Source organism: Xenopus laevis, chromosome 7L, assembly GCF_017654675.1.
Source record: "Xenopus laevis strain J_2021 chromosome 7L, Xenopus_laevis_v10.1, whole genome shotgun sequence".
NCBI lineage: Eukaryota > Metazoa > Chordata > Amphibia > Anura > Pipidae > Xenopus > Xenopus laevis.
This window is the reverse complement of record NC_054383.1, coordinates 35128708-35152318: the sequence shown is the minus strand read 5'-3', so window position 1 is coordinate 35152318 and position 23611 is coordinate 35128708. Positions and strand designations below refer to the sequence as shown.

Genomic DNA, 23611 nt, shown 5'->3' with positions numbered 1-23611 from the left:
CATGCGAACACTGGCATGTGATAGAAATGACATCACCAAGCTCTGATTATAACCAATGACATCACTAAGCACCATTTATGAGGATATAATTGACAGGATATTCATGGTTCTTGTGTATTATATAACAGTATGAGATATATCTACATTATTTCTAGGCCTGCTTCTGGAGCTGCAAAGAAAAATGTAAAAACAGTACGGTTTGGCCCTGAAGATCAAAATCGTGAGAATAAGAATTTTGTTGTAAAAGAGTTGGAGAGAAAGCTGTCATTTAGAGATAGTCCTCCACAATATATTCCACGGCAGCAGGTAAAGCATGTGAAATAATAAATGAACATTATATTCTATCATTACATTTTACAGCACATCGTTCGTGTGACTTGATGAATCGGTAGTATTTTTTCATTTCAATGCCCTCCTTAATGTTTTAGCCTTTGTATAAGGCCCCCTTATATCATAAAATGATTACCAATCTAAGCAAATATTAGTGTATGAGTAATTCAGCCATTGTTCCATGAATATATAGGAAAACAAATATGTTTACATCTCATTCTAATACTCCTTAAATCTGGGCCTTTCATGTACAGTATATGTAGGAAAGCAAAAAAAGCATTCTCCCCAAATCGTCTATCTGGCATTAAAGTTGGGCCACCCAACCCTTTGCCCCAAGTCCCCCAAGGGAACCAGTTCCACAGTTTGGGAACCACTGTAATAGAGTATACAGTAGGTGTATGTCCAATACTTGAGAACTTAAAAAGTAATATTGATGTTTACTAAATTATCACCCCATAACAGGGTATTTATAACACTGGGCTTGGCCTCAATTTTGGAACAGGTGGTCAGTGTCTGACCTGGCAAGGTCTGGACCCACTGGGGTTGCAACCTCAATGACCCACCACCCCCATCCCTGTGCAAACTCCTCCCCACGTTAACCAGCACATTCCCCCCACCCAGCTCCATGCACAGTTAACCCATTCCATCCTCCTTTCTTGTGGCTGCTACCTTTATGCCCAATAGCCAACAATTTGCTTAAATGATCTTTTTGGCTCAATCAAAATAAATTAATATCTACATTAGCTCTGTTTAAATTAGTTTAAAAAAATAATCCTTGATATTGCTAGATCGCAGCTCCCAGCATGCTTCAAACATATTGTAGCATGCTAGCAGTTGAAGATCAGCTACAAATGAGTAACCTAGTGTTGAACATAATTTTTTTACATCCCCTGTAAGTAGCAGTTTTTAAACAGTTGTAATTTGCCTAAATCTGCATCAACTAATATTCTAAATACCTGTACTTATCTGTAGTCTGTTACTTATTACCTGTACAATTTTTAGGAGTACAAAATATCCAGCTTTGAGCAGAGGTTGATGAATGAAATAGAGTTTCGTTTGGAGCGCACCCCGGTGGATGAATCAGATGATGACGTTCAGCACGATGAAATCCCAACTGGAAAGTGCATTGCACCTATTTTTGACAGACGGCTCAAACACTTCCGGATTGTAGAAGGAACTTCAGTTACATTCACTTGCAAAGTTGTTGGGATACCCATACCCAAGGTATAGTACAGCATTCATTAAGATTGTAGTCTGTAAACCTCATTATCATAACAATGATAATGTGTTTTTCTTTCAGGTTTATTGGTTTAAAGACGGCAAGCAGATATCAAAGAAAGATCAACATTGTAAAATGCAGAGGGAAGCAGATGGAACATGCGCTTTATATATTGAAGCTGCAACTAACGATGACGATGGGAACTACACAATTATGGCAGCAAATCCACAGGTACTGACACCCAATAAAAGGAAACGAATCTCTGCAATCACTGTATCCTATACCCATAATTCTATCAATGAAAGAGGCCATCTAGATAAGCAAAAGGTTCATCAGTCAAATTAATCATATAACACTGGAACGGTAAATTCCAGGGGAATTTTATCAAAATGTGAAATAAGAGCTCACCATTGTAGTTCACAATAGTAAAATTTCAACCCTCTCTTTTAATTTCAATGGAATTTTTAGAGGTGTATATGTCAATTTGTGAATGCTAGGGTTTCTCTGTATGCCTTTTAAAAACCTTCATAGGAATGAATAGAGATTGGTGGAATTTTTCTATCTTGAGCTCGTCTGTTTTCACTATTAATGAATCTGTCCCATACACTCAGAACAATTACTGTAGAACTTCATTTTTTCCCATTTCAAGTCCCTTTTCCTGAATGCAGGTTACCAGCTTAATCATGGGTGTCCGCAGAAAATTTTCCGGGGGGGGGGGCAAATAAGCTAATATCACATAGGGTAGCATCCTACTGAAGATGAACCTATTCATGAGAATGCAGAAGATTAAACAATGATTGATTAAGACTTGCTTTGGGTTGGGAAGTATAAAAAATGTTTTGTGTTGTTGGGAATTATATTTACAAACAATTTCTTGGATAAGGCAAGTCAGGGTGCGGCAACTGCCCCCTCTTGCCCCTGTCTGTGGACACCCATGAGCATAATCATTAAATCTGTCCAGACTATAGAGAAATCATTCTGTAGGCTACCTGACACCCCGATTATCCAATAATGGAGAAACAACTTAGGGAAGCACATGGGCATCCGGCATTACCCGTTACCTATGGCAATTAATCACATTTTTGCTCTAATAATTGTTTTTCTTAAAGCTGTCTGACAAAGCTAATCACTGGGTGCTTCTTTAGAGAAGTAATAGGAATCGACAAAAAATATTAAAAGTGACATAATTAATTCTTTATCTGATTCATGCACAGAGCACAGCACAGTGCTTAGAAATGAGTCAATGACTCTTTTGGGCCACTAGGTGGTATTACTGCTATTTATAACTATCTATGTATCTATCCATCTATCGTTCTTTCTGTCTATTTACCTGTCTGTCTGTCTGTCTGTCTGTCTGTCTGTCTATCTATCTTTCTATCTATCATCTATCTATCTATCTATCTATCTATCTATCTATCTATCTATCTATCTATCTATCTATCTATCTATCTATCTATCTATCATCTATTATCTATCAGTCTATCGGTCCAGCTGCCTTTTGTTCTATTTTATTCAGCTTGAAGACCTGTAAGTGTAGATTGATAATGATAAAGTTGTTTTGATCTGTTACATAGTTACATAGTTACATAGTTACATAGTTAAATTGGGTTGAAAAAAGACAAAGTCCATCAAGTTCAACCCCTCCAAATGAAAACCCAGCATCCATACACACACCCCTCCCTGCTTTTAATTAAAATTCTATATACCCATACCTATATTAACTATAGAGTTTAGTATCACAATAGCCTTTAATATTATGTCTGTCCAAAAAATCATCCAAGCCATTCTTAAAGACATTAACTGAATCAGCATCACAACATCACCTGGCAGTGCATTCCACAACCTCACTGTCCTCTACGTTGCTTCAAATGAAAGTTCTTTTCTTCTAGTCTAAAGGGGTGGCCTCTGGTACGGTGAACCACTTTATGGGTAAAAAGGTCCCCTGCCATTTGTCTATAATGTCCTCTAATGTACTTGTAAAGTGTAATCATGTCCCCTCGCAAGCGCCTTTTTTCCAGAGAAAACAACCCCAACCTTGACAGTCTACCCTCATAATTTAAGTCTTCCGTCCCTCTAACCAATTTAGTTGCACTTAGTCTCTGCACTCTCTCCAGCTCATTTATATCCCTCTTAAGGACTGGAGTCCAAAACTGAACTGCATACTCCAGATGAGGCCTTACCAGGGACCTATAAAGAGGCATAATTATGTTTTCATCCCTTGAGTTAATGCCCTTTTTTATGCAAGACAGAACTTTATTTGCTTTAGTAGCCACAGAATGACACTGCCCAGAATTAGACAACGTGTTATCTACAAAGACCCCTAGATCCTTTTCATTTAAGGAAACTCCCAACACATTGCCATTTAGTGTATAACTTGCATTTATATTATTTTTGCCAAAGTGCATAACCTTGCATTTATCAACATTGAACCTCATTTTCCAGTTTGCTGCCCAGTTTTCCAGTTTAGACAAATCACTTTGCAAAGTGGCAGCATCCTGCATGGAACCTATAGTTCTGCACAATTTAGTATCATCTGCAAAAATAGAAACAGTACTTTCAATGCCCACCTCCAGGTCATTAATAAACAAGTTGAAAAGCAAGGGATCTAGTACAGAGCCCTGCGGTACTCCACTAACAACACTGGTCCTGTTTCCAGGGAGTTTATTCTGGTAAAGTAGGCCTACGATATTCATGCTTATAATGCATGTCATAAAACTAGAAACTGTAACTTTTATTTGTAGGGACCCTGAGTTTTATATATAGTAATTCAGGCAGCCCCCTTTATATTTGGACACCTAAGTGGTCCTTTAATTAACCCAGGCAGCTATGTATTTATTCCTGGGTATTATTTCAAGGTTTGCCCACTAGGTGGCAGAATTTAAAAGTATAAAATGTTAAAGCCCCATGTGCGCAAGGTCTTTCCTGGAACCTTACATCTCTGTGAGGTGTTACAGGCCCAGGGCTGTGGTTTGTTAAAAGTTAAAAAGAGTTATAAAGTGTTTGTAAATTTTGTCATAGTTGCTCTAGGAGCAAGAGGCTCCACTCCAATGAGGGGAAATAGCGGGGTTAGTACCCCATGGTGAGTGCAGGGATTTCAGTGGGTGAGTTGAGGACTAGTAAGGGTGCCAAGATACAAAACGCCAGGCTGATTATCCCTGCGCACAAAGCTCTACTCTATGGGAGAATTTGCCCCAGGAGCATGGTAACCTATATCTTGCCTATTTCACCTCTGAAAGGGGATTCTGCTGTTGTTACTCTGCTTGACATCAAAGTCCCTTTAAATTACTTCATTTCAACTGTTCACTGCAATTAAACCAGTTTAAGATCAATTAAAAGCCATATACCATAGAAACTTATGCTTGCTGAGATTTTCTAGTTTAGTAGTTTTTCCCACTAACTTATATTCTTGCTGTTTTGTAGGGAAGAATCAGTTGCTCTGGCCATTTGTTGGTGCAAACAGCTCCGTTCCGGCCTCGGTCTCTTCTCCCTGTTCAGTCTCACAGGTAAAGATATATGGAAATTGGGTTTCTTTTTTGTTGCATAGTCATAATGTGCTGTACTAATGTTCTGAAGACATCCTGCAGGAAATATTCAATAAGTAACGGTGAGAAAAGTGCCTCATTTGCACTGCCTCTGCTCTCTTTTATCAAGCAATAAAACACACAATAGCTCTGGGTCAGGGGGAGTGCAGTGTGTCCTTACTTAAGGGTCCAACATGCCACCGTACTTTAAAGGTTCATAAGATAAAATAAGTGAAATAGGTGAGAGGCCCTGTCTGTATCAGGAGCCCATTTGTTTCAAATATAAGGATAGGACAAGTATTGGATCCGTTATACGAAAACCTGTTATCCTGAAAGTTCCGAATTACAAGATGGCTGTCTCCCATAGACTCCTTTTTATCCAAATAAACAAAATTTTGAAAAACTATTTCCTTTTTCTCTGTAATAATAAAACAGTACCTTGTATATCCCAACTAAAATATAATGAATCCTTATTAACCAAGCTATTGGTTTTTTTTTAACGTTTAAGTGATTTTCTAGTAGACAAAAGTATGAAGATCCTAATTACGGAAAGATCCATTATCCAGAAAACCCCAGGTCCTGAGCATTCTGGATAACAGCTCCCATACCTGTAACATCTTTCCAGTAATATTCTTTAGTAAAGTCCCAGTCCTTTGATTCTCTGATGTCTTGTTGATGTTGTTTTTATTTTCTCCCTACACGTAGTGTCCTCCACTATTCCTATAGCTGCATTCCTGCCATTTTATCCTGGCAAGCACTGCAGTCAAACTATATACAGATTTCAATCATGAATGGCTGGATGTATTATAAAGGGAGTCCAGGGCCGGATTTACATAGTGGGCACCCCTAGGCCAACTGTCGTTCGTCGCCCCTGTCCCCTCCAGGGGGACAGGAGCCATGAGTATTGGTGCATGGAAAATTGAAAAAATAATTGTATTTCCAGCGCATCCCCAGTGTTTTTGAACCAATGTGGGTGTGGTTGGGCAGCAGGCCGTCCCCCTAAAATCCTGCTGCCCTAGGCCCGGGCCTAGGTGGCCTTTCCACAAATCCGGGCCTGAGGGAGTCTGTACATAGATACAAAGAAAAGGCTACTGCTATTACTCCTTAAAATGGACATACATATGACATCACCAAACGAGCGGATCTCTCCCTGATATGCCCGCCTTGAGGTGGGCGATATTGGACCAATCCAATCATGGGCCCACCGATCGGATCATAATGAGAAGAAGATCCTCAATCCGATGGGATTTTTAACCCAATTTTTGGCCCAATATCAATCTGGGAAGCCCGTCTGAGGGCCCCATACTCTGCCCAATAAACTGCCGACTTAATCTGTCAGCAGCTTTTATCTGCTCGTGTATGCCGACCTTTATAAATCCCACAAGATTAGGAGAACTCGTGCATGTTCTAAAATAATCTTTAACACAATCTTCAGGGTAAGGCCACGTCTTTCAGAAGTAGAGAGCGAGATAGTAGAGGAGCGATTCTTCCGACCATACTTTCTTCAGGCTCCAGGAGATATGGTTGCACACGAAGGACGACTCTGCCGACTCGATTGTAAGGTATGACCCTCTCAAAATAGGTAGACAGTTTAAAGGAGAACTAAACCCCCCCAATGTTAAGTCCCCACTGGCTCCCCTCCGTTGGCCTCCCTCCCTGCCTCCCCTCTGCACAGTCTTACCCCAGAATTCTGTCCCCTCTTGAAATAGTGACCGCACATACAGAGTGAGCGCAGCAAAGCTCACGGGCACCATCTTCTTCTCTTCGGTAATCTTTGTGAAGTGAGCAGCATTAGGGTGCATGCGCAGTTGGAGCAATCCTCCAGTTTGCAACAACTAGGCATGCGCCGAAGAGAAGAAGACACGAAGATTACGAGAAGAAGATGGTGTCCGTGAGCTCTGCTGTGCACACTCTGCATGTTTAGTTGTCCTTTAATGGCATTCATTAAAGATATTTGTACCCAAATACGCTCCTTGCACTCCCTGCTCTGATGAATAGTTTCACAAATAATTCTATTAATGCTAGGGTATTACTTTGATTATTACTTTGATGCTATGTGCATTGGCATATCGAAAGTGATGCAATCCCCACTCCTATTTGTTTTGGCTCATTGTGCAATAGATTTATTGGGTTATTTACTAAACTCCAAATTTATCTGGTTGGGCAAAATCTCTATTTTTTTTTTTTACAAACTCAAATTTTTCAAAATGTATTAAAGCTCAATGCTGCAAAAAGCCCGAATCGGAAAATCCTCCATCTCAGACCTGCCAAGGTTGGGTATAAGTCATTGGCAGAGGTCCTTATCCTATTTTGAAGTTTCAGTGGTCTGCGCTGTAATTAGCCCGAATATCTGACCATTTTGGGCTATTCGGGAAAAGCCTTAAAAAATTGTGCGATTTGGGAAAAAAACACTAAAAAATCGAGCGATTCAGGACAAAAAATCCTAAAAAATGTACAATTTGGTTTTTCGCTTGGTTTTATTGCATTTTTACCCAAACTGATTAAAACAATCTTTTTAATAATAAATAAGTTAAAATCTAGTATTGGCATTCGGATTTTTGTAAATAACCCTCTTAGAGATATATTTATCAAAGAGTGAAGTTCACCACAGTCCTCTTCGGCCACTCTCCATTCATTTCATGGGATTTGATAAATATGACATAGAAATGAATGGAGAGTGGTGGAATTTCACTATATCGGACTATGGTGATCCTTAACTTAACTCTTTTATAACTCTTAGGGGGTTATTTATTAAAGTCTGAATTAATCTCAATATTTTCTGCTACAAACTCCGATCAAATCCATTCAGGTTTTTTTACGCTTATTTATTATTACATTTTCCCGAAAATTTGCTTTGCGTTAAAAAATCTGATTTTCATGATTTTTTTCGAATTTTTCCATCCAATTTTCACGAATTTCAAAATTTTTTCAGAATTTCCATCCGAAAACGTTGGGGTATTGCACGAAACCCAGCGCACATCAAAAAGTCATTGGGACTTCTCCCATTGACTTATATAAAACCTCGGTCTGAGATGCCGGATTTTCAGATTCGGACTTTTCCATCCTCTGGGTTTAATAAATTCCGAAAACAATTTTTAAAAGTCAGATTTTATTTAAAAAATCACAATTTTTTTCGGGATTTTTGCATTCGGAGTTTAGTAAATAACCCCCTAAGTATTTAGGGTGCACTTTTGAAGCATAGTACATTTAGGGGCAAATTCATCAAGGGTCGAATATCGAGGGTTAGTTAACCCTCGATATTCGACTGGGAATTAAAATCCTTCGACTTCGAATATCGAAGTCGAAGGATTTTTGCGCAAATAGTTCGATCGAAGGAATAATCCTTAGATCGAACGATTAAATCCTTCCAAGGATTTTAATCCAACGATCGAAGGATTATCCTTCGACCAAAAAAATTTAGCCAAGCCTATGGGGACCTTCCCCATAGGGTAACATTGGGTTCGGTAGCTTTTAGGTGGCGAACTAGGGGGTCGAAGTTTTTTCTTAAAGAGACAGTACTTCAACTATCGAATAGTCGAATAATTTTTAGTTCGAATCCTTCGATACGAAGTCGAAGTCGTAGTCGAAGGTCAAAGTAGCCCATTCCATGGTCGAAGTAGCCAAAAAAACACTTTGAAATTCGTAGTTTTTTTACTTCGAATCCTTCACTCGAGCTTGGTGAGTGGGCCCCATAATTAAAAGTATATTTATTGCCTTAACTGACAGTTGCCAAATTTTTTATTAGGTAAGCGGGCTTCCAACTCCAGATATTATGTGGCTACTCAATGGAAGGCAAGTTAAACCAGATGCTGTCCACAAAATGCTTGTCAGGGAGAATGGAATTCATTCGCTCCTTATTGATCCTCTAACACAAGCAGATTCTGGGACCTACACTTGCATTGCAACTAATAAAACCGGGCAAAACTCATTCAGCTTGGAGCTCAGTATCATGGGTAAGTTTCTTGTATGTTTGTTTTAATTCCAACTCTAATGCATCTGTTGCTAAACACCCCCCCCCAACAGTCGTCTCATTAAAAGCACACTATTATCATCCTTGACCTAATCTTACCCAAGACTTTAAAAAATAATTATATTTTTGCCATGGATTTTGTGGATAGATTTCAATAAGTCTCTTTGGAGATACCAGGGTACAAAAAGAGTGCAAAAAATATTTTATTTAATTAATACACCATTCTTCTTCCAAATTCTTGTGTAACCAGGTCCTACATTTTGAGCCAAATTCTAAATGTACAAAAATTAGTACTTAAATTGGGCACAACTGTGCTTAAGTTGCATGTTCTTCATTTTCATTTTCTAGTGACTATAGGCACAACATATAACTTGAATTACTTACTTGCTGCGTAGGGATGATACATCTTTAAAGGGAATGTCAACAATAAAAAATGTTTTGCTTAATGCAAGAAAACATCATTTTAAGCAATATGCATTCATTACAATTTTTCTACAGTGTTTAATTTATTTGTATATGTACTGCTATTGAAAGCAGTGTTTGTCTGTCCCTTTCTATTCTTTGCCCTGATGGCTCAGACTGTTGATACAATGGCTAATCCTCAGCAACCTTTCAATTAGTCTTCATTTTTTTTTTTTTTTAATTATTTGCCTTCGTCTTCTTTTGACTCTTTCCAGCGATCAAATAAGGGTCACTGACCACATCTAAAAAACAAATTCTACTATTATGTATCCCAAAATGTAAAGCTGCACTGAAGCTACATAAGGCCAGCCCTTCTATGCTACTTTTACTTCTTGTGCAGACCACTCTATGAGCCTGTGGATCAAAAGTTTCTTATTGTTGTTGATTTTTCCTTTCTGAAAAAGCTACCTGCCAAAAATTAGCATACTAATTGTATTGCTTGATGTTGCAATTAAATAGTTTGTATTTGAAACCCCTTGTTTAGCAAAAGAAGTCCAAAAAGCACCAGTATTTTTGGAAAAACTTCAAAATTGTGGCGTCCCAGAAGGCCATCCAGTCAGATTAGAGAGTCGAGTTGTTGGAATGCCCCCACCAGTGTTCTATTGGAAGAAAGACAACGAATCCATTCCGGCCAATAGACAACGGATAAGGTACAGTATTACTGAAATAAAATCTCCTGTTGCTCCTTTAGAACTAACCACTGTAATTGTGTTAGTATTATAAACTTGCCATTATGCCTGAGTGTACAGATATGTATCCTGCACAATATTTTGGTTTCATTGTTGTCTTCTATATAATTCGGTACGTAGCAAGCTCTAAGGGGGTTATTTACTAAAATCCAAATTTATCTCATATTTTATAAAAAAAAATTCCCATGCCCGATTTTAGCATATTTATCAATAAAAAAAAACTTGATAAAATCTAGCAAAAAACCGAATCGCTCCAATTTTTCTGCCTTTGTCCCAAATTGATCTAATTTTTTCGTCCTTTTCCCCAAATGTCTTGATCTTTCTAGTTTTTGGCCAAAAAAACAGATTTTTGGGCTAAACCCAGTGCAGACCATCAAAACTTAGAGATAGGTGCCACTCTCATTGACTTATACATGACCTCAGGTCTGAGATTGTGGATTTTTGGATTCAGGCTTTCTGCAACATCGAGGTATAATAAATCTTGAAAAATTTTAGTTTTTTACCTTCATAGTAATTAATTTTTCAAAATTTTGACGCTCAGATTTTAATAAATAACCTCCGAAATGTCTCAAGTCATTGCTTGTGAACAGACCTTACAAGAGTTGGTCATTGTAACAGTGGAGCATGTTTAGTAAGTAATGCTTATGAACTTTTGGGTTTTTTTTTGTCGATAAATAATAGATTTGTATTGAATACAACGCCTTTACAATTTCAGGAGCAAACAACTGTATGTTCTTCAAGTTCCCTGCTGATTGCAACATGATTGGGTTATTGGCTGGTACATATAACATAGTGCTAGGTGTGTGGTTATCATTTGTTCTAGATAAACTTTCCAATTCTGAATGGGGGCTATACGGGCCATTACTCCTAGTTATTTCAAGATTTTCTGATTTGAATAAGAGACTGGAATATGGATAGGAGAGGGCCTGAATTGAAAGATGAGTATTACAAATTAGCAATAACAATACATGTGTAGTCGTACACAGAATTTCTTCTTCAGAAGAAGGCAAATAATTACAAACTATAAAAAAGAAAAAATGAAGGGCAATTGAAAAGTTGATTTAGCCATTTTACAACATACTAAAGGGCATATTTATCAAGGGTCGAAGTTCGAATTGAAAAAATGTTAAAATTCGAATTCAAAAAGAGCAACCAAAATGAAATTAAGTTTTTTTGGGTCGAAAAGGTCCATTTTCGATAGAATAGGTCCGTATTCCGACGAATTCGAAATGAAGGAATATCGCATTAGATCGAATTCGATTCGAATTATTTCCCAAATTTTTTTTTGATTTTTCAAAGTACACCAATTAACTCCAGATAGGTTCTAGGAGGTCCCCCATAGGCTAAAACAGCAATTCGGCAGGTTTTAGATGGCGAATGGTCGAGGACGAATTTTTAAAGAGGCAGTACATGATCAATTTCGAAATTCGAATTTACGGATTTTTTTCAAATTCCAATCGAATTTGGACTATTCCCTAGTCGAAGTACACAAAAATAGCTCGAAATTCGATTTTTTTTCATTCGAAAATTCATCTTGATAAATCTTCCCTTAAAAGTTAACTTAAAGGTGAAACACCCCTTTAAGTCTTCTAAAAATAATTTAAACATTAAATAAACCAAATAGAATTGTTTTGCCACCAATATAGATTAGTCAGGATCAATTACAAGGGTAATGTTTTATTACAAAGGAAAGGGAGAAAAGGGAAATATTTCGAAAAATAGAATTATTTGCTTAAAATGGAGTATATGGGAGATGGTTGTTATGTTTTGGGTGGCCGAGGATGAGTAAAGTATAACAGTGCTTTATTAGTCCTGCAGGCATTACACAACAGTAAGCTTTCCCTTTCACTTTTAAGCTACCAGGAAGTATGCACAGTATGAGCACAGTGACATCTACAGGCCATTACACCACATATTCCCCTATAGTAGGAAAGCATTTGGGCAATAAACAACAACAATTAATCTTAAAGCAATAATATACATTATCCATATCACATAGTCCTGGGTCCATACAGGTAGTTTTCTGATTCTCTCAGTATGCCTTATAGGTTCACTTTCTTCAGGCCCATTGCAGTTGACATCAGGAGTAGGAAAATGACCTTCATCAAATGGAGCTACTCCAAAGTCATATCTAACAGGAGCAAGATGACTTGCATTCCATATGCGTCCATCAGACAGTTCATGGTCCTTGTTGGCGTCTCACTTCAAGTGGTGTAGTAAATTTAGATTGCCCTTGTTTCAGTATTCCTGTTTTCTTAAATCTGACTAAAGATCCAGGCTGAAAGTGTACTTCTTTGGCACCATGTTTTCTGTCAGTATAAGCCTTGCATTTGGCTTGTTGACGTTTCACAATGTCAGTAGTAGATGATTTTGTAGCACAGTATTTTGTCTGCAACATGTAACTTAGTGCGCATCTGTCTGCCATGTAATAATTCAGCTGGAGATGATTGGGTTGTTGCATGGCACGTTGCTCTGTAGTTATGTAGGAACTCTGTTGTAGATACTTTCCAAGATTTCCCGGTAAGATTTGCTGTCTGTAGTACTTCTTTCAGACTTCTGTTGAATCGCTTGATTTCTCCATTTGCTTGTGGGTAATACACTGAAGATTTCCTATGCACAATATTCCTCTGTCTCAGAAAGGATTCAAACTCAAATGAGACAGACTGTGGTCCGTTGTCTGATATTAACTCCTTTGGATTACCTTCTCTGCTGAAGACTGTAGACAGAAATATTATCACTGTAGCTGATGTTATATGAGAAACAAATGCAATTTCTGTCCATTTACTGTATAAACACCACAATGGTCTTCCGTAATTCAGAGCTTTCTGGACTTCAGGTTTCCAGATAAGGGACCCCATACCTGTACCTGTCACATTGACCATCATGATTTATTTTATACCTCACAAAAGAGAAAACAGAGAAGTGAAATAGTAAAATGGAACTTAGCTTTTTATTTTTAGTCACAGATGTGGCTTTTTTATACGTTGCAGGTTTGCCAACAGTAGAAATTGAGAAATTAAAGACCGAGCAATGGAAACCCCATTCCTGACAGTCAGAGTTCTTCTTAACAAACGGACACATATCTTAAAGCTGATACCTGTGTTGATTTGTCAGAATGTGTGCTATGATGGGCTAAACTTTACTGAAGGAACGGACATTGTCTACAGATTGATATAGAAAATTATCACAGTTGACGTTAAATAGTCAACCTGCCAGAGTGATCAATATGTCAGCTGTCTAATCTTCCCTCCGGATAGTTCGCATGTCACAGGATGCTTGGGATTTAGGATGGATTTAATTGGAATTCAATCCATTTAGAACATGCCATCGCTGCAAATTATTTGCTGCTCAGCACACTTACAGCTTATGCCTGCACATTCTGCCTGATGTATGCAGGGAACCCAGCAGGGCATTTTGACATTAAAGGAGAAGGAAAGCTACAGAGACATTTTATTGCCAATAGATTAGCTGCAATAGTGCAAGCTAGAATGCTATATTTCTGTAGAATGTTTTACCATACCTGAGTAAAAAGCTCTAGAAACTCTCTGTTTGTTTAGGATAGGAGCTGCAGTATTAATGTGGTGTGACATCACTTCCTGCTCCCTGCTCTGGGCTCAGATTACAGTAGAGAAGGGAGGAGGGGGGAAGAGGAGCAAACTGAGCATGCTCTTGCCCATAGCAATGAGGTTTAAGCTGAAAACAGGAAGTCTGATACAGAAGCCCATGTGTACACAATAGAAGGAAAGAAATGTGATGTTTCTTTTGACAGGACTCAGAGCAGCACTACTTTGAGGGTTTACTGGTATATTTAGGTGGACCTTTCTGATAAGGCTTACTTAGTTTTAACCTTTCCTTCTCCTTTAAGGGTAGGACTTCGTGAACAATTTCAGCGCGATCCGTCGCATGCGACAGAAATAAGGTAAGAGATAGAACAGTCGCATGGTGTGGCAGCGTTGATTTGACGCGACACAACTGTCAGATGCAGATGCAGCGTCTGCATCCGACAGTCGCGTCGCGTCAGATCAACGCTGCGACACCATGCGACAGTTCTATCTCTTACCTTATTTCTGTCGCATGCGACTTGTCGCAAGCGTTTTGTCGCAGTGCGTCGGATCACGCCAAAAATCGTTCATGTAGTTAAGGATAAGTAACCCATTAAAATAAATCAATACATAATTGATGAAGGTGCTATTCTATGCCTTTTTTCAATGTACATTCATTGTTTACTTTTATTTTTAAATCTAAGATATTAAAGGGCACCTGTTGGGCAAAAATGTTATCCCCAACCAAAGGTGCAGGCTAATAGAGCCCGCATTCTGGTTGGGTATAACAGTAGTTTTTGTTTTTTTTTAATGCCAGCAATGCGATACCCGCACCGGGAGGGAGTCACATGCATAATAAACAGCCGGCCCGAATTGCTCATTATGCACATGCGCGTTATGCACATGTGAGTCACTGGACATGGCTGTCCCCCATTGCGGTTAGCGTAGCGCTGGCGGAGGGGCATTTTTGTAAAAAGAAAAACTATTGTTATCCCCAACCGGAATGCGGGCTCTATTAGCCCGCACCTTTGGTTGGGGAATAACATTTTTACCCAACAGGTGCCCTTTAAGCGATATATGTACTAACATGAATGAATTTTGTTACAACAGCGCCACCTGCCAGTCAGGAGAAAAAAAGAGGCCTGGTCTGATGTTCTTCTGATTAGGAAAGATTTGAGAAAGGGTTCTAATTTTTTTCTAACCAGAAGAACATCGGAACAGCCCTCTTTTTTTCTCCGGACAACTTCCTCGACGACTTGTTCTAATCAGAATGATTGGAAAATGACCAGCAGGTGGCGCCGTTGTAACATAATGAATTCATGTTAACAGTACATGTATTCCTTAATATCTTAGAATTAAAAAAAAAAATCAAAATGAATGTACATTGCAAACATTCTTAGAAGAGAACCATTATAAATGTTACAATCACTTATGTTAAAGGTTTACTTATCCTTTAACACTTACCATGGTAGTACTACATTTCTTCATGCCATGATCCAGCCTACTTCTGCAAAAAGAAACGGTAACATCAGATGCATCAAAATGCAAAACCACCAAAACGTGTTTATTACTGAAGTGTTGGGTACCATATTCTGTAATTGCTCTATTATTCCTTAATTCCGTACATTTTAATCATCCATTGACTGTATAAGAGTATAAGGTTTATGACTACCTATCCACATCAAACCTGCTATTTAAAGTATATGGGCCTCTAAAAATGCATGGAATTAAAATCATGGATTCTAATTCAAACCCATGGAACACCTAGTGATGGGCGAATTTGGGGCGTTTCGCTTAACGGAAAAATTCGTGAATTTCCCGAGAAATTCGCAAAACAGCAAAAAATTCGCAAAACGGCACAGTTTTGGCAAAATTGCGCTGCCATCCAAAAAAACAGACGCCGGTGCCCATTTTTTTTTGATGCCGTCGAATTTTCGATGGCGAATTTTCGCTGTGGTTTCGCGAATTTATTAGCCACCAGCAAATCGCGGGAATTCGCGCCTTGCAAATAAATTCGCCCATCACTACTGAGTGCCACTCAGAATGTAAAACACCATTTACAAACAGGGACACGTTTTGTGCCTTTATTGCTGTACAGTTATGGACCTGTTATCCAGAATGTTCAGTCAAGTACAAGGTAGTGCTCATCATTACAGAGAAAAAGGAAATCATTTTTAAAAATCTGATTTATTTAATTAAAATGGAGGCTGTGTATCTGGCGTTCCCATAATTCTGACCTTTCTGGATAATGGATTTCCAGATAAGGGAATCCATGCCCGTATAGCTGCACCTAATTGGACGCACACAGCTTAACTGGCTGCAACAAATATGTTGTGTCCCTTCAAAACTATGTCTGTACAGAAGAAATTCCATGTCGACATGTGCAGTTATACGTGTGAGAATGAGCTGCCATGTTGCTTAACTCTGCAGAGCTTCTCTCCATAAAGATACAAGTTGCATTGCTATATTTGTACAGGTACACCGCCTTAGATAAGGCACATATTATAGCAGCTCCAACTATAATGTGTAATGGCAATTTGAGCTTTGATCTTTGTATACAGCCTTAATAATTAACCCTATATGTAGGGGAAGATAACTGGCAACTTAAAATGATGCATAGAGCATATTTTTCTTTTTCTTTAACTGTGTATTTGAAAGAGACATGACTGAAACATGAAAACTTTTCTGATGCAAAGTAAACAGAAATAATCCAAGCCAACATATTGCGTTGTGTTTTGCAGCATGCATCAAGATAACACTGGTTACGTGTGCCTTCTCATCCAGCCTGCTAGAAAAGAAGATGCAGGATGGTACACGCTGTCAGCAAAGAATGAAGCAGGGATTGTATCCTGCACGGCAAGACTTGATATTTATGGTAAGCCATGTGGAATCTGCAGTGTTAAAGGGGTTGTTCACTTTTAAATTAACTGTTAGTATGATGTAGAGAGTGATATTCTGAGACAGTTTGCAATTGGTGTTCATTTTTTAAAATTTGTAGTTTTTGAGTTATTTAGCTTTTTATTCAGCAGCTCTGCCGTTTGCAATTTCAGCAGTCTGGTTGCTAGGGTCCACATTACCCATGCACTGAATAAGAGACTGAAATATAAATAAAAGAAGGCCTGAATAGAAAGATGAGTAATAAAAAGTAGCAATAAAAATACATTTGTAGCTGTATAGAGCAATTGCTTTTTAGATGGGGTCAGTGACCCCCATTTAAAAGCTGGAAGGAGTCAGAAGACAAAGGCAAATAATTGAAAAAAACTGTAAAAATCAATGTCAACTGAAAAGTTGTTTAAAATGAGTCATTCTATAACATGCTAAAAGTTAACTCAAAGGTGGACCACCCCGTTTAATGTTTAGTTTCTTCTGCTGATATTTCCTAGTGCGGGCACAGGAGTTCTGCTTATGGCTTCTGTGTTGTTGGTGATCCAGGATTTAACTAAATAACTAACTAAATTAACTAACTAAATATGTGCAGGCAGCTTCGTCAGTGACAAGATGTTCTGCATATGAATAGACCTGATTACCACATTAGCTGCTGTGCTGACCAATGGAAGGACATACTCTACCAGCTAAAAAGATTAGGACTTGTTGCTCCCATCAAATTTAAATAGAATGCAAGTACCCTGTATTGGCCAATATGACAGTCTTTCTATCAAAAATATTACATACATTGTATACATATATATATATATATACAGACATTTACAATATATATATACATGTAACGGACCCGTTATCCAGAATGCTTGGGACCTGGGGTTTTCTGGATAACGGATCTTTCTGCAATGTGGGTCTTAAATATTAAATAAACCAAATAGGCTGGTTTTGCTTCCAATAAGGATTCATTATATCTTAGTTGGGATCAAGTACAAGTTACGGTTTTATTATTACAGAGAAAAAGGAAATCATTTTTAAAAATTTGGACTATTTGGATAAAATGGAGTCTATGGGAGCTTTCTGGATATCGGGTTTCCAGATAAGAGATCCTATACCTGTATATATATATATATACTGAACCAGTTTACATTAAACCATTGAAACAGGCTTACTCCATGAACTTACTCTGTGCACATCTTTCCCAAACCAGTAACCCGCAGTCACCAGTTATTATCCTTTATTTATACAGCACCAGTAGCAGTACCAATAAAAGAGTACTTTACCCGGGGCAACCATAGCAAAGAGTGGCCCCCGGTAACATTATGGGGCCAATTTACTACATCTGTATTCTTTTTTCATTTTACCGAATTGTATTTTTTAGCGCTAAAAAACCACAAACATTTTGAGATTTATGAAGCTTTAAAACCAAGAAAAACTCTAATCCAAAAGGTTGCCATTTTAAAGTTTACTGAAATGTTCTGACTTTGATCTTCTGCACTGACGCCAGAAAAAGATACAAAGTTTGTAAAACTTAATTAAAATAAGAGGCTTTTTTGGAAGTGAACCCAGAACACTCAGCAGCTGCACTTGGATACTTTTGTAACAACTTAACATAAGCAAAGAAACAATTGTAACCATTTAAGATAAGCAAGTCTCTTGGGAGAACTGTGATTTGCAGCTTAAAGGACAATTTACTTTCATTAGCAAAACTGTTATAACACATAAAACACTAAAACTCCCCGAAATGTGTTCAAACTTTCATAGCCTGCCACATTTTTATAAAATGGATATGGTAATTAGGGGGTGTGGCCATTAAATGGGCATGACTAAACATTTCACGAGTTTTTGTCTCTCTTTTGGTTTATCAAATGTTGGGAGGTATGATATAGAAGTCAATGGAGGCTTTTAGAGGTTTTTTTTCACTAGTAATTGCTTGAAATATTTTAGATTCCATTGGTTTCTTCTTATTGTTCTGTGTTTTTTTTCATTCTCGAAATTAGTTTTTTGGTGGTTTCAAAAAACCTAAAATTTGGATAAATGGGCCTCTAAGAGAAAAACTTGATGCAATAGCCCAAAAAGGCTTGGCATAGCACAATGCTTAAAGGGGTTGTTCACCTTCGAGTTGACGTTTAGTATGATGTAGGGAGTGATATTCTGAGACAATTTGCAATTGGTTTTCATTTTTTATTATTTGTGGTTTTTGAGTTATTTAACTTTTTATTCAGCAGCTCTCCAGTTTGCAATTTCAGTAATCTGGTGTCTAAGGCCCCAAATTACCATAGAAAAAGGAGTAATATAAAGTAGTAAAAACAATAAATGTGTAGCCTTACAGAGCATTTGATTTTTTTTTACATGGGGTCCAGTTTAAAAGCTAGAAAGAGTCAGAAGAAAAAGGCAAATATTTAAATAAAAAAGAATATATATATATATATATATATATATATATGTATACAGTATATAAATAAACACAGTCCAGCTCCTGTAATACACTCTCTTGTATCATAAGCCTTAAATGTCATATCTAGTCCAGCAGAGTCGCACTCCAAAGTATTAGTTAAAACATAGCATTTTATTGTCTCATCATAAAAAATGTTGAATAACAGGCTTGAATTTATACTCATCTGCACTGAGAGCAAACCACAACGTTTCAGGAGCTCACTGCGCCCTGCGTGACCCATTAAGTATTGCAGAAAAACAAGCAAACAGTTTCGCCATATCTCGCTTCTCAAGAAATAGCGGACGCAATAACGCAAATGGCGTCAGTTCGTCACAGAAGCGAATGACTCGGAGTAATCCGCATCTTGAGGTGTCTAGCTCCATGTTGTTTATTGGCTAAACTATCTGGTACCGGAACTTTAGCTTACAACGTATAAACAAGGCTCCCCATACAGCATATCAACCAGGTCCGGACTGAGAATTAAAATAGGCCCCGGCATTTCAGGTACATAGAGGCCCACTCAGCCTACATAGGGGCCCAAACAGCCCCCACCAGCCCAATAAATACTGACTTTCTATGGAATCTTATAGCAGCCCCTCTGTCATTTGCCAGAACTCACAGATTGCCAGTCCGGGCCTGATATCAACTGAGATGTATATATGTATCTCTGTCAAGTGTTCTAAGCATCTATACTATCATAACATAATGGCTCATAAGTTTTGAATCAATATTACTATCAAATAAATAAATGTAAAGGAAAAGTCCTTATTTAGACCATTGGGACTTAAAGGGATACGGTCATGGGAAAAAATTTTTTTAGCAAAATGAATCAGTTAATAGTGCTACTCCAGCAGAATTCTGCACTGAAATCAATTTCTCAAAAGAGCAAACAGATTTTTTTTATATTCAATTTTGAAATCTGACATGGGGCTAGACATTTTGTCAATTTCCCAGCTGCCCCAAGTCATGTGACTTGTGCTCTGATAAACTTCAATCACTCTTTACTGCTGTACTGCAAGTTGGAATGATATCACCCCCCTCCCTTTTCCCCCCCAGCAGCCAAACAAAAGAACAATGGGAAGGTAACCAGATAACAGCTCCCTAACACAAGATAACAGCTGCCTGGTAGATCTAAGAACAGCACTCAATAGTAAAAACCCATGTCCCACTGAGACGCATTCAGTTACATTGAGAAGGCCGTCTGCCAGAAAGCATTTCTCTCCTAAAGTGCAGGCACAAGTCACATGACCAGGGGCAGCTGGGAAATTGACAAAATGTCTAGCCCCATGTCAGATTTCAAAATTGAATATAAAAAAATCTGTTTGCTCTTTTGAGAAATGGATCTCAGTGCAGAATTCTGCTGGAGCAGCACTATTAACTGATTCATTTTGAAAAAGATTTTTTTCCCATGACAGTATCCCTTTAACGATCTCAACCAGTATATCCATTGCACCTCTGCTGTTTTTTAAAATCAAGACCCTATCACCTCCTCTTATATGTTGCAGGATATGTTGTATCACCCTAAATCTTAGATCTTCTGCACTGTGGCCCTTTTCTAGGCAATGTTTTGAGACCGGTAACACCAAATTACCAGTACTACATACTGGGAATTCGGTGTTACCGGTCTCAAAACATTGCCTTAGTGACATCACTAAGCAGAATTTATAAGGAAATAATGAGATTAAGAGCATACCTCCTAACATTCTGGAAATAGAAAGAGTGACAAAAAGAATTGCTGCGTGGAGCACGGCAATTTTTTTTTTACCACGTCCATTTTTGTGGCCCAATTTACTATGTCCATTTTACAAAATTTGTCAGAATATGAAAGTTTGAACACATTTCTGTGGTTTTTATGTGTTATTACAGTTTTGCTAATGAAGGTGCATTGCAAATCACAGTTTCCCCAAGAGATCTCCTTATCTTAAATTGTTACAATTGTTTCTTTGCTTATTTTAAATTGTTATAAAAGTATCTAAGTGTCTACTCTGGGCTCTCTGCCAAAAGCCAATTAAGTTAGAAACTTTGTAGCTTTTTCTGGCTGTTCGGTGCAGGAAATCAAAGAAAAAGTCTGGACATTCCAGTAATAAACCCGGGACTGTCAAAATTGGGACTGTCCTGCGAAAAACGGACAGTTGTTAGGAGTAAGATTATACTTATTTTAATCATTTATTTTATCTTTCAGCTCAGTGGTACCAGCAGATTCCCCAGCCAATCAAAAAGACCCGATCAACAGGTTCTCGGTATTCCATGTTTTCAGCTTTAGATGCCCTCAACTCTCATCCCTCTGTAGTAACACCACTGAGTTATTCATCGTCAACACTGGAAGTGGTAGAAAGCGAAGAGCTGTGAATGGAACTGACGTCAGTGACAATGAAACTGTGAAGAAAATACAGCTTGAACGTTTACAAAATTGTTTTAAACAGGGATAGAAACCCCTGTTTGGCTTCAGTGTTTTGCCAATATAAAATAATCTGACTGCCATGTAGTACTTTTTCAGTGCCATTGGGGGGGCTCAGCCCTTTTTGGCAGTGAACAGGTTAATATAGGTTTGCAGTATATGTAGCCCGGAGTCGCCAGCAGTACTCTGTATGCCCGTGGCACTGACACTGATGCAGTGTGATCTGTTTGATGTTGTATAAGTACCCTATTTAAATATTTATGTTCACAAACAAAAGGAAGTAAAGACCTATAGAGGTTATAATAATAATATATAAATGTGCCTTATTTGTATTTTACCTGATTCTTTGTTAAAACAAGGTTGCTTATACAGTAGAAGGTTTTCATGTAAAAGTACCATCTCGTACTATTTAACAAATGGCGGTTTGTTAATAGGAAGTGAAAATGGGATGTATTCTCTATTAAAGTTACAACATGTTGCATAGAATGTGTTTCATTTTTTAGGATATTGATATCTCAAATATACTTATTCTTTATTTATATAGCTGCAACATATTCTGCAGCCATTTACTGAGATTATACATCATTTTCATCAGTGGAGCTTACAATCTAAAACCTTTTCACATATAGGGTTGCCTCCTCTTCTGGAAAAAAATACTGGCCTTCCTATATATTTATATTTATATTTTTCCCCTACAAATAACATTGGGATACCGGCCAGTTGGCAACCCTATTCACATACTGTATAATATGATCAATCAGGGTTGGAATTAATTATAATGCACCTCTAGGCCCCATCCACCTTGTAACCCCCCTCCCCCCGTTGAACGACTCTCACCATACGGCTGGGAGAATCAAACAGCTGTCAAAATCTCCTGCCCAGTCCCCCAGCAGGTAGCATGCTGCCCATCATGCTGCCCATCATTTTTGCTGGGCTAAGCTCAGGTCTTTGTGGCCTACCCACAAAGCCGGGCCTGTGGTCAATTTTACCAGGAGATGGAGTCAGTTAATCTATACCCGGCTAAAACCTTGGAAACATGGGAAAAACATCCATCATACCAATCAAAACTGCCTTCAAATGAATTGCTTGCAAAATCCCACTCTAGTCGTTTTCATGAATAAAAAAGAGTGGTTGATAAAACAGGCACCCAATCGCTTGCTCACCATGAGCCATTACCAAAAATAAAGCTGATGTGTTGATGTGCAACATATCTCCTGGGAATCAGGTTTCCAGGATGTGATAACTGCAGCCCTTTGTTATAGGGATTTGTGTGTAAATATAAATATATTTGGCAACTCTTCTTTTTGATCACATTTGCTTTTCCCATGACTTTTTGAACATGGTATATAAAGTTCAGGTGGGTGTAACTAGGGTTAAAATGCCAACTGTTTATAGTCACATCCCTCTTTGTATGGAACATAGTTCCTATATTCATTATTTTTGTGCCTAAACTATAGAAGTGTTGTTTCAATCACATGTTGCTGGAGTACAGTTTACAGCATTCACCAGGAACTGCAGAAATGACTTCTTAAACAAACACTAATTGATGTAAAAAGGTCCTGTAATGAGAATCCTAACTGCTCTGTTTTATTGCCAACCATAGCTGCTTCTCACTTTGAAATGAACTCCCTCATTTTGCTTTGATAAGATTGTCTGCAAAGACATTATTCCTTTTAAGGCTGGTTTCACCATTAGCCTCTATGGAACCCATTAATGTAGAATCTGTGGCACATGACAGTCAGGTTCTTGACAGTTAGAGCCATATATTCTGTGTTATGAGGTAGGTTAGTGGTTAAACATTTATCTCTGTACACCTGTTCAGCAGCAGGTAAAACAGAACCTTCTAGTATATTATAACTAAATAAGTTAATAGAATTGTCATATATTTGGCAGGGTCTGGGTTCATCCTCACTTTATTTTAAATAAACCATGGCAGAAGGCTTCCCCTGCACATGCCTTTCCTTGTGGTCCTCCAATGCATCCGTGTCGTTGCTCTGTTCAGCCCTACTACTAGTGGTATCTGATGTCTAGAGTACTAGCTGCAGGGCTGCACAGAATGGGGACACAGAAGGGATAAAGGATGCACTTTGGGGCCCTCCAACAAAAAACTCCAATGCACTGTACAGCCCTCCTGTCTGTGCCTTCTTTTCATAAGGCTTCTCC

General features: G+C 38.2%; 1 protein-coding gene across 3 annotated transcripts in view; it reads left to right on the top strand.

Annotated features, from left to right (window-relative positions):
* mypn.L (myopalladin L homeolog) overlaps positions 1 to 21931 on the top strand; it is an 82550-nt gene extending 60619 nt beyond the window's left edge. For all 3 annotated transcript variants that reach the window (XM_018225342.2, XM_018225343.2, XM_018225344.2), the window contains 9 exons: positions 156 to 306; positions 1333 to 1554; positions 1631 to 1780; positions 4970 to 5052; positions 6506 to 6632; positions 8816 to 9023; positions 9987 to 10152; positions 16475 to 16608; positions 21233 to 21931. In XM_018225342.2, the coding sequence (XP_018080831.1) occupies positions 156 to 306; positions 1333 to 1554; positions 1631 to 1780; positions 4970 to 5052; positions 6506 to 6632; positions 8816 to 9023; positions 9987 to 10152; positions 16475 to 16608; positions 21233 to 21399 (1408 nt within the window). In that variant the 3' untranslated portion in view covers positions 21400 to 21931. The remainder of the gene's footprint in view (positions 1 to 155; positions 307 to 1332; positions 1555 to 1630; positions 1781 to 4969; positions 5053 to 6505; positions 6633 to 8815; positions 9024 to 9986; positions 10153 to 16474; positions 16609 to 21232) is intronic.
* The last annotated feature ends 1680 nt before the right edge of the window (positions 21932 to 23611 follow it).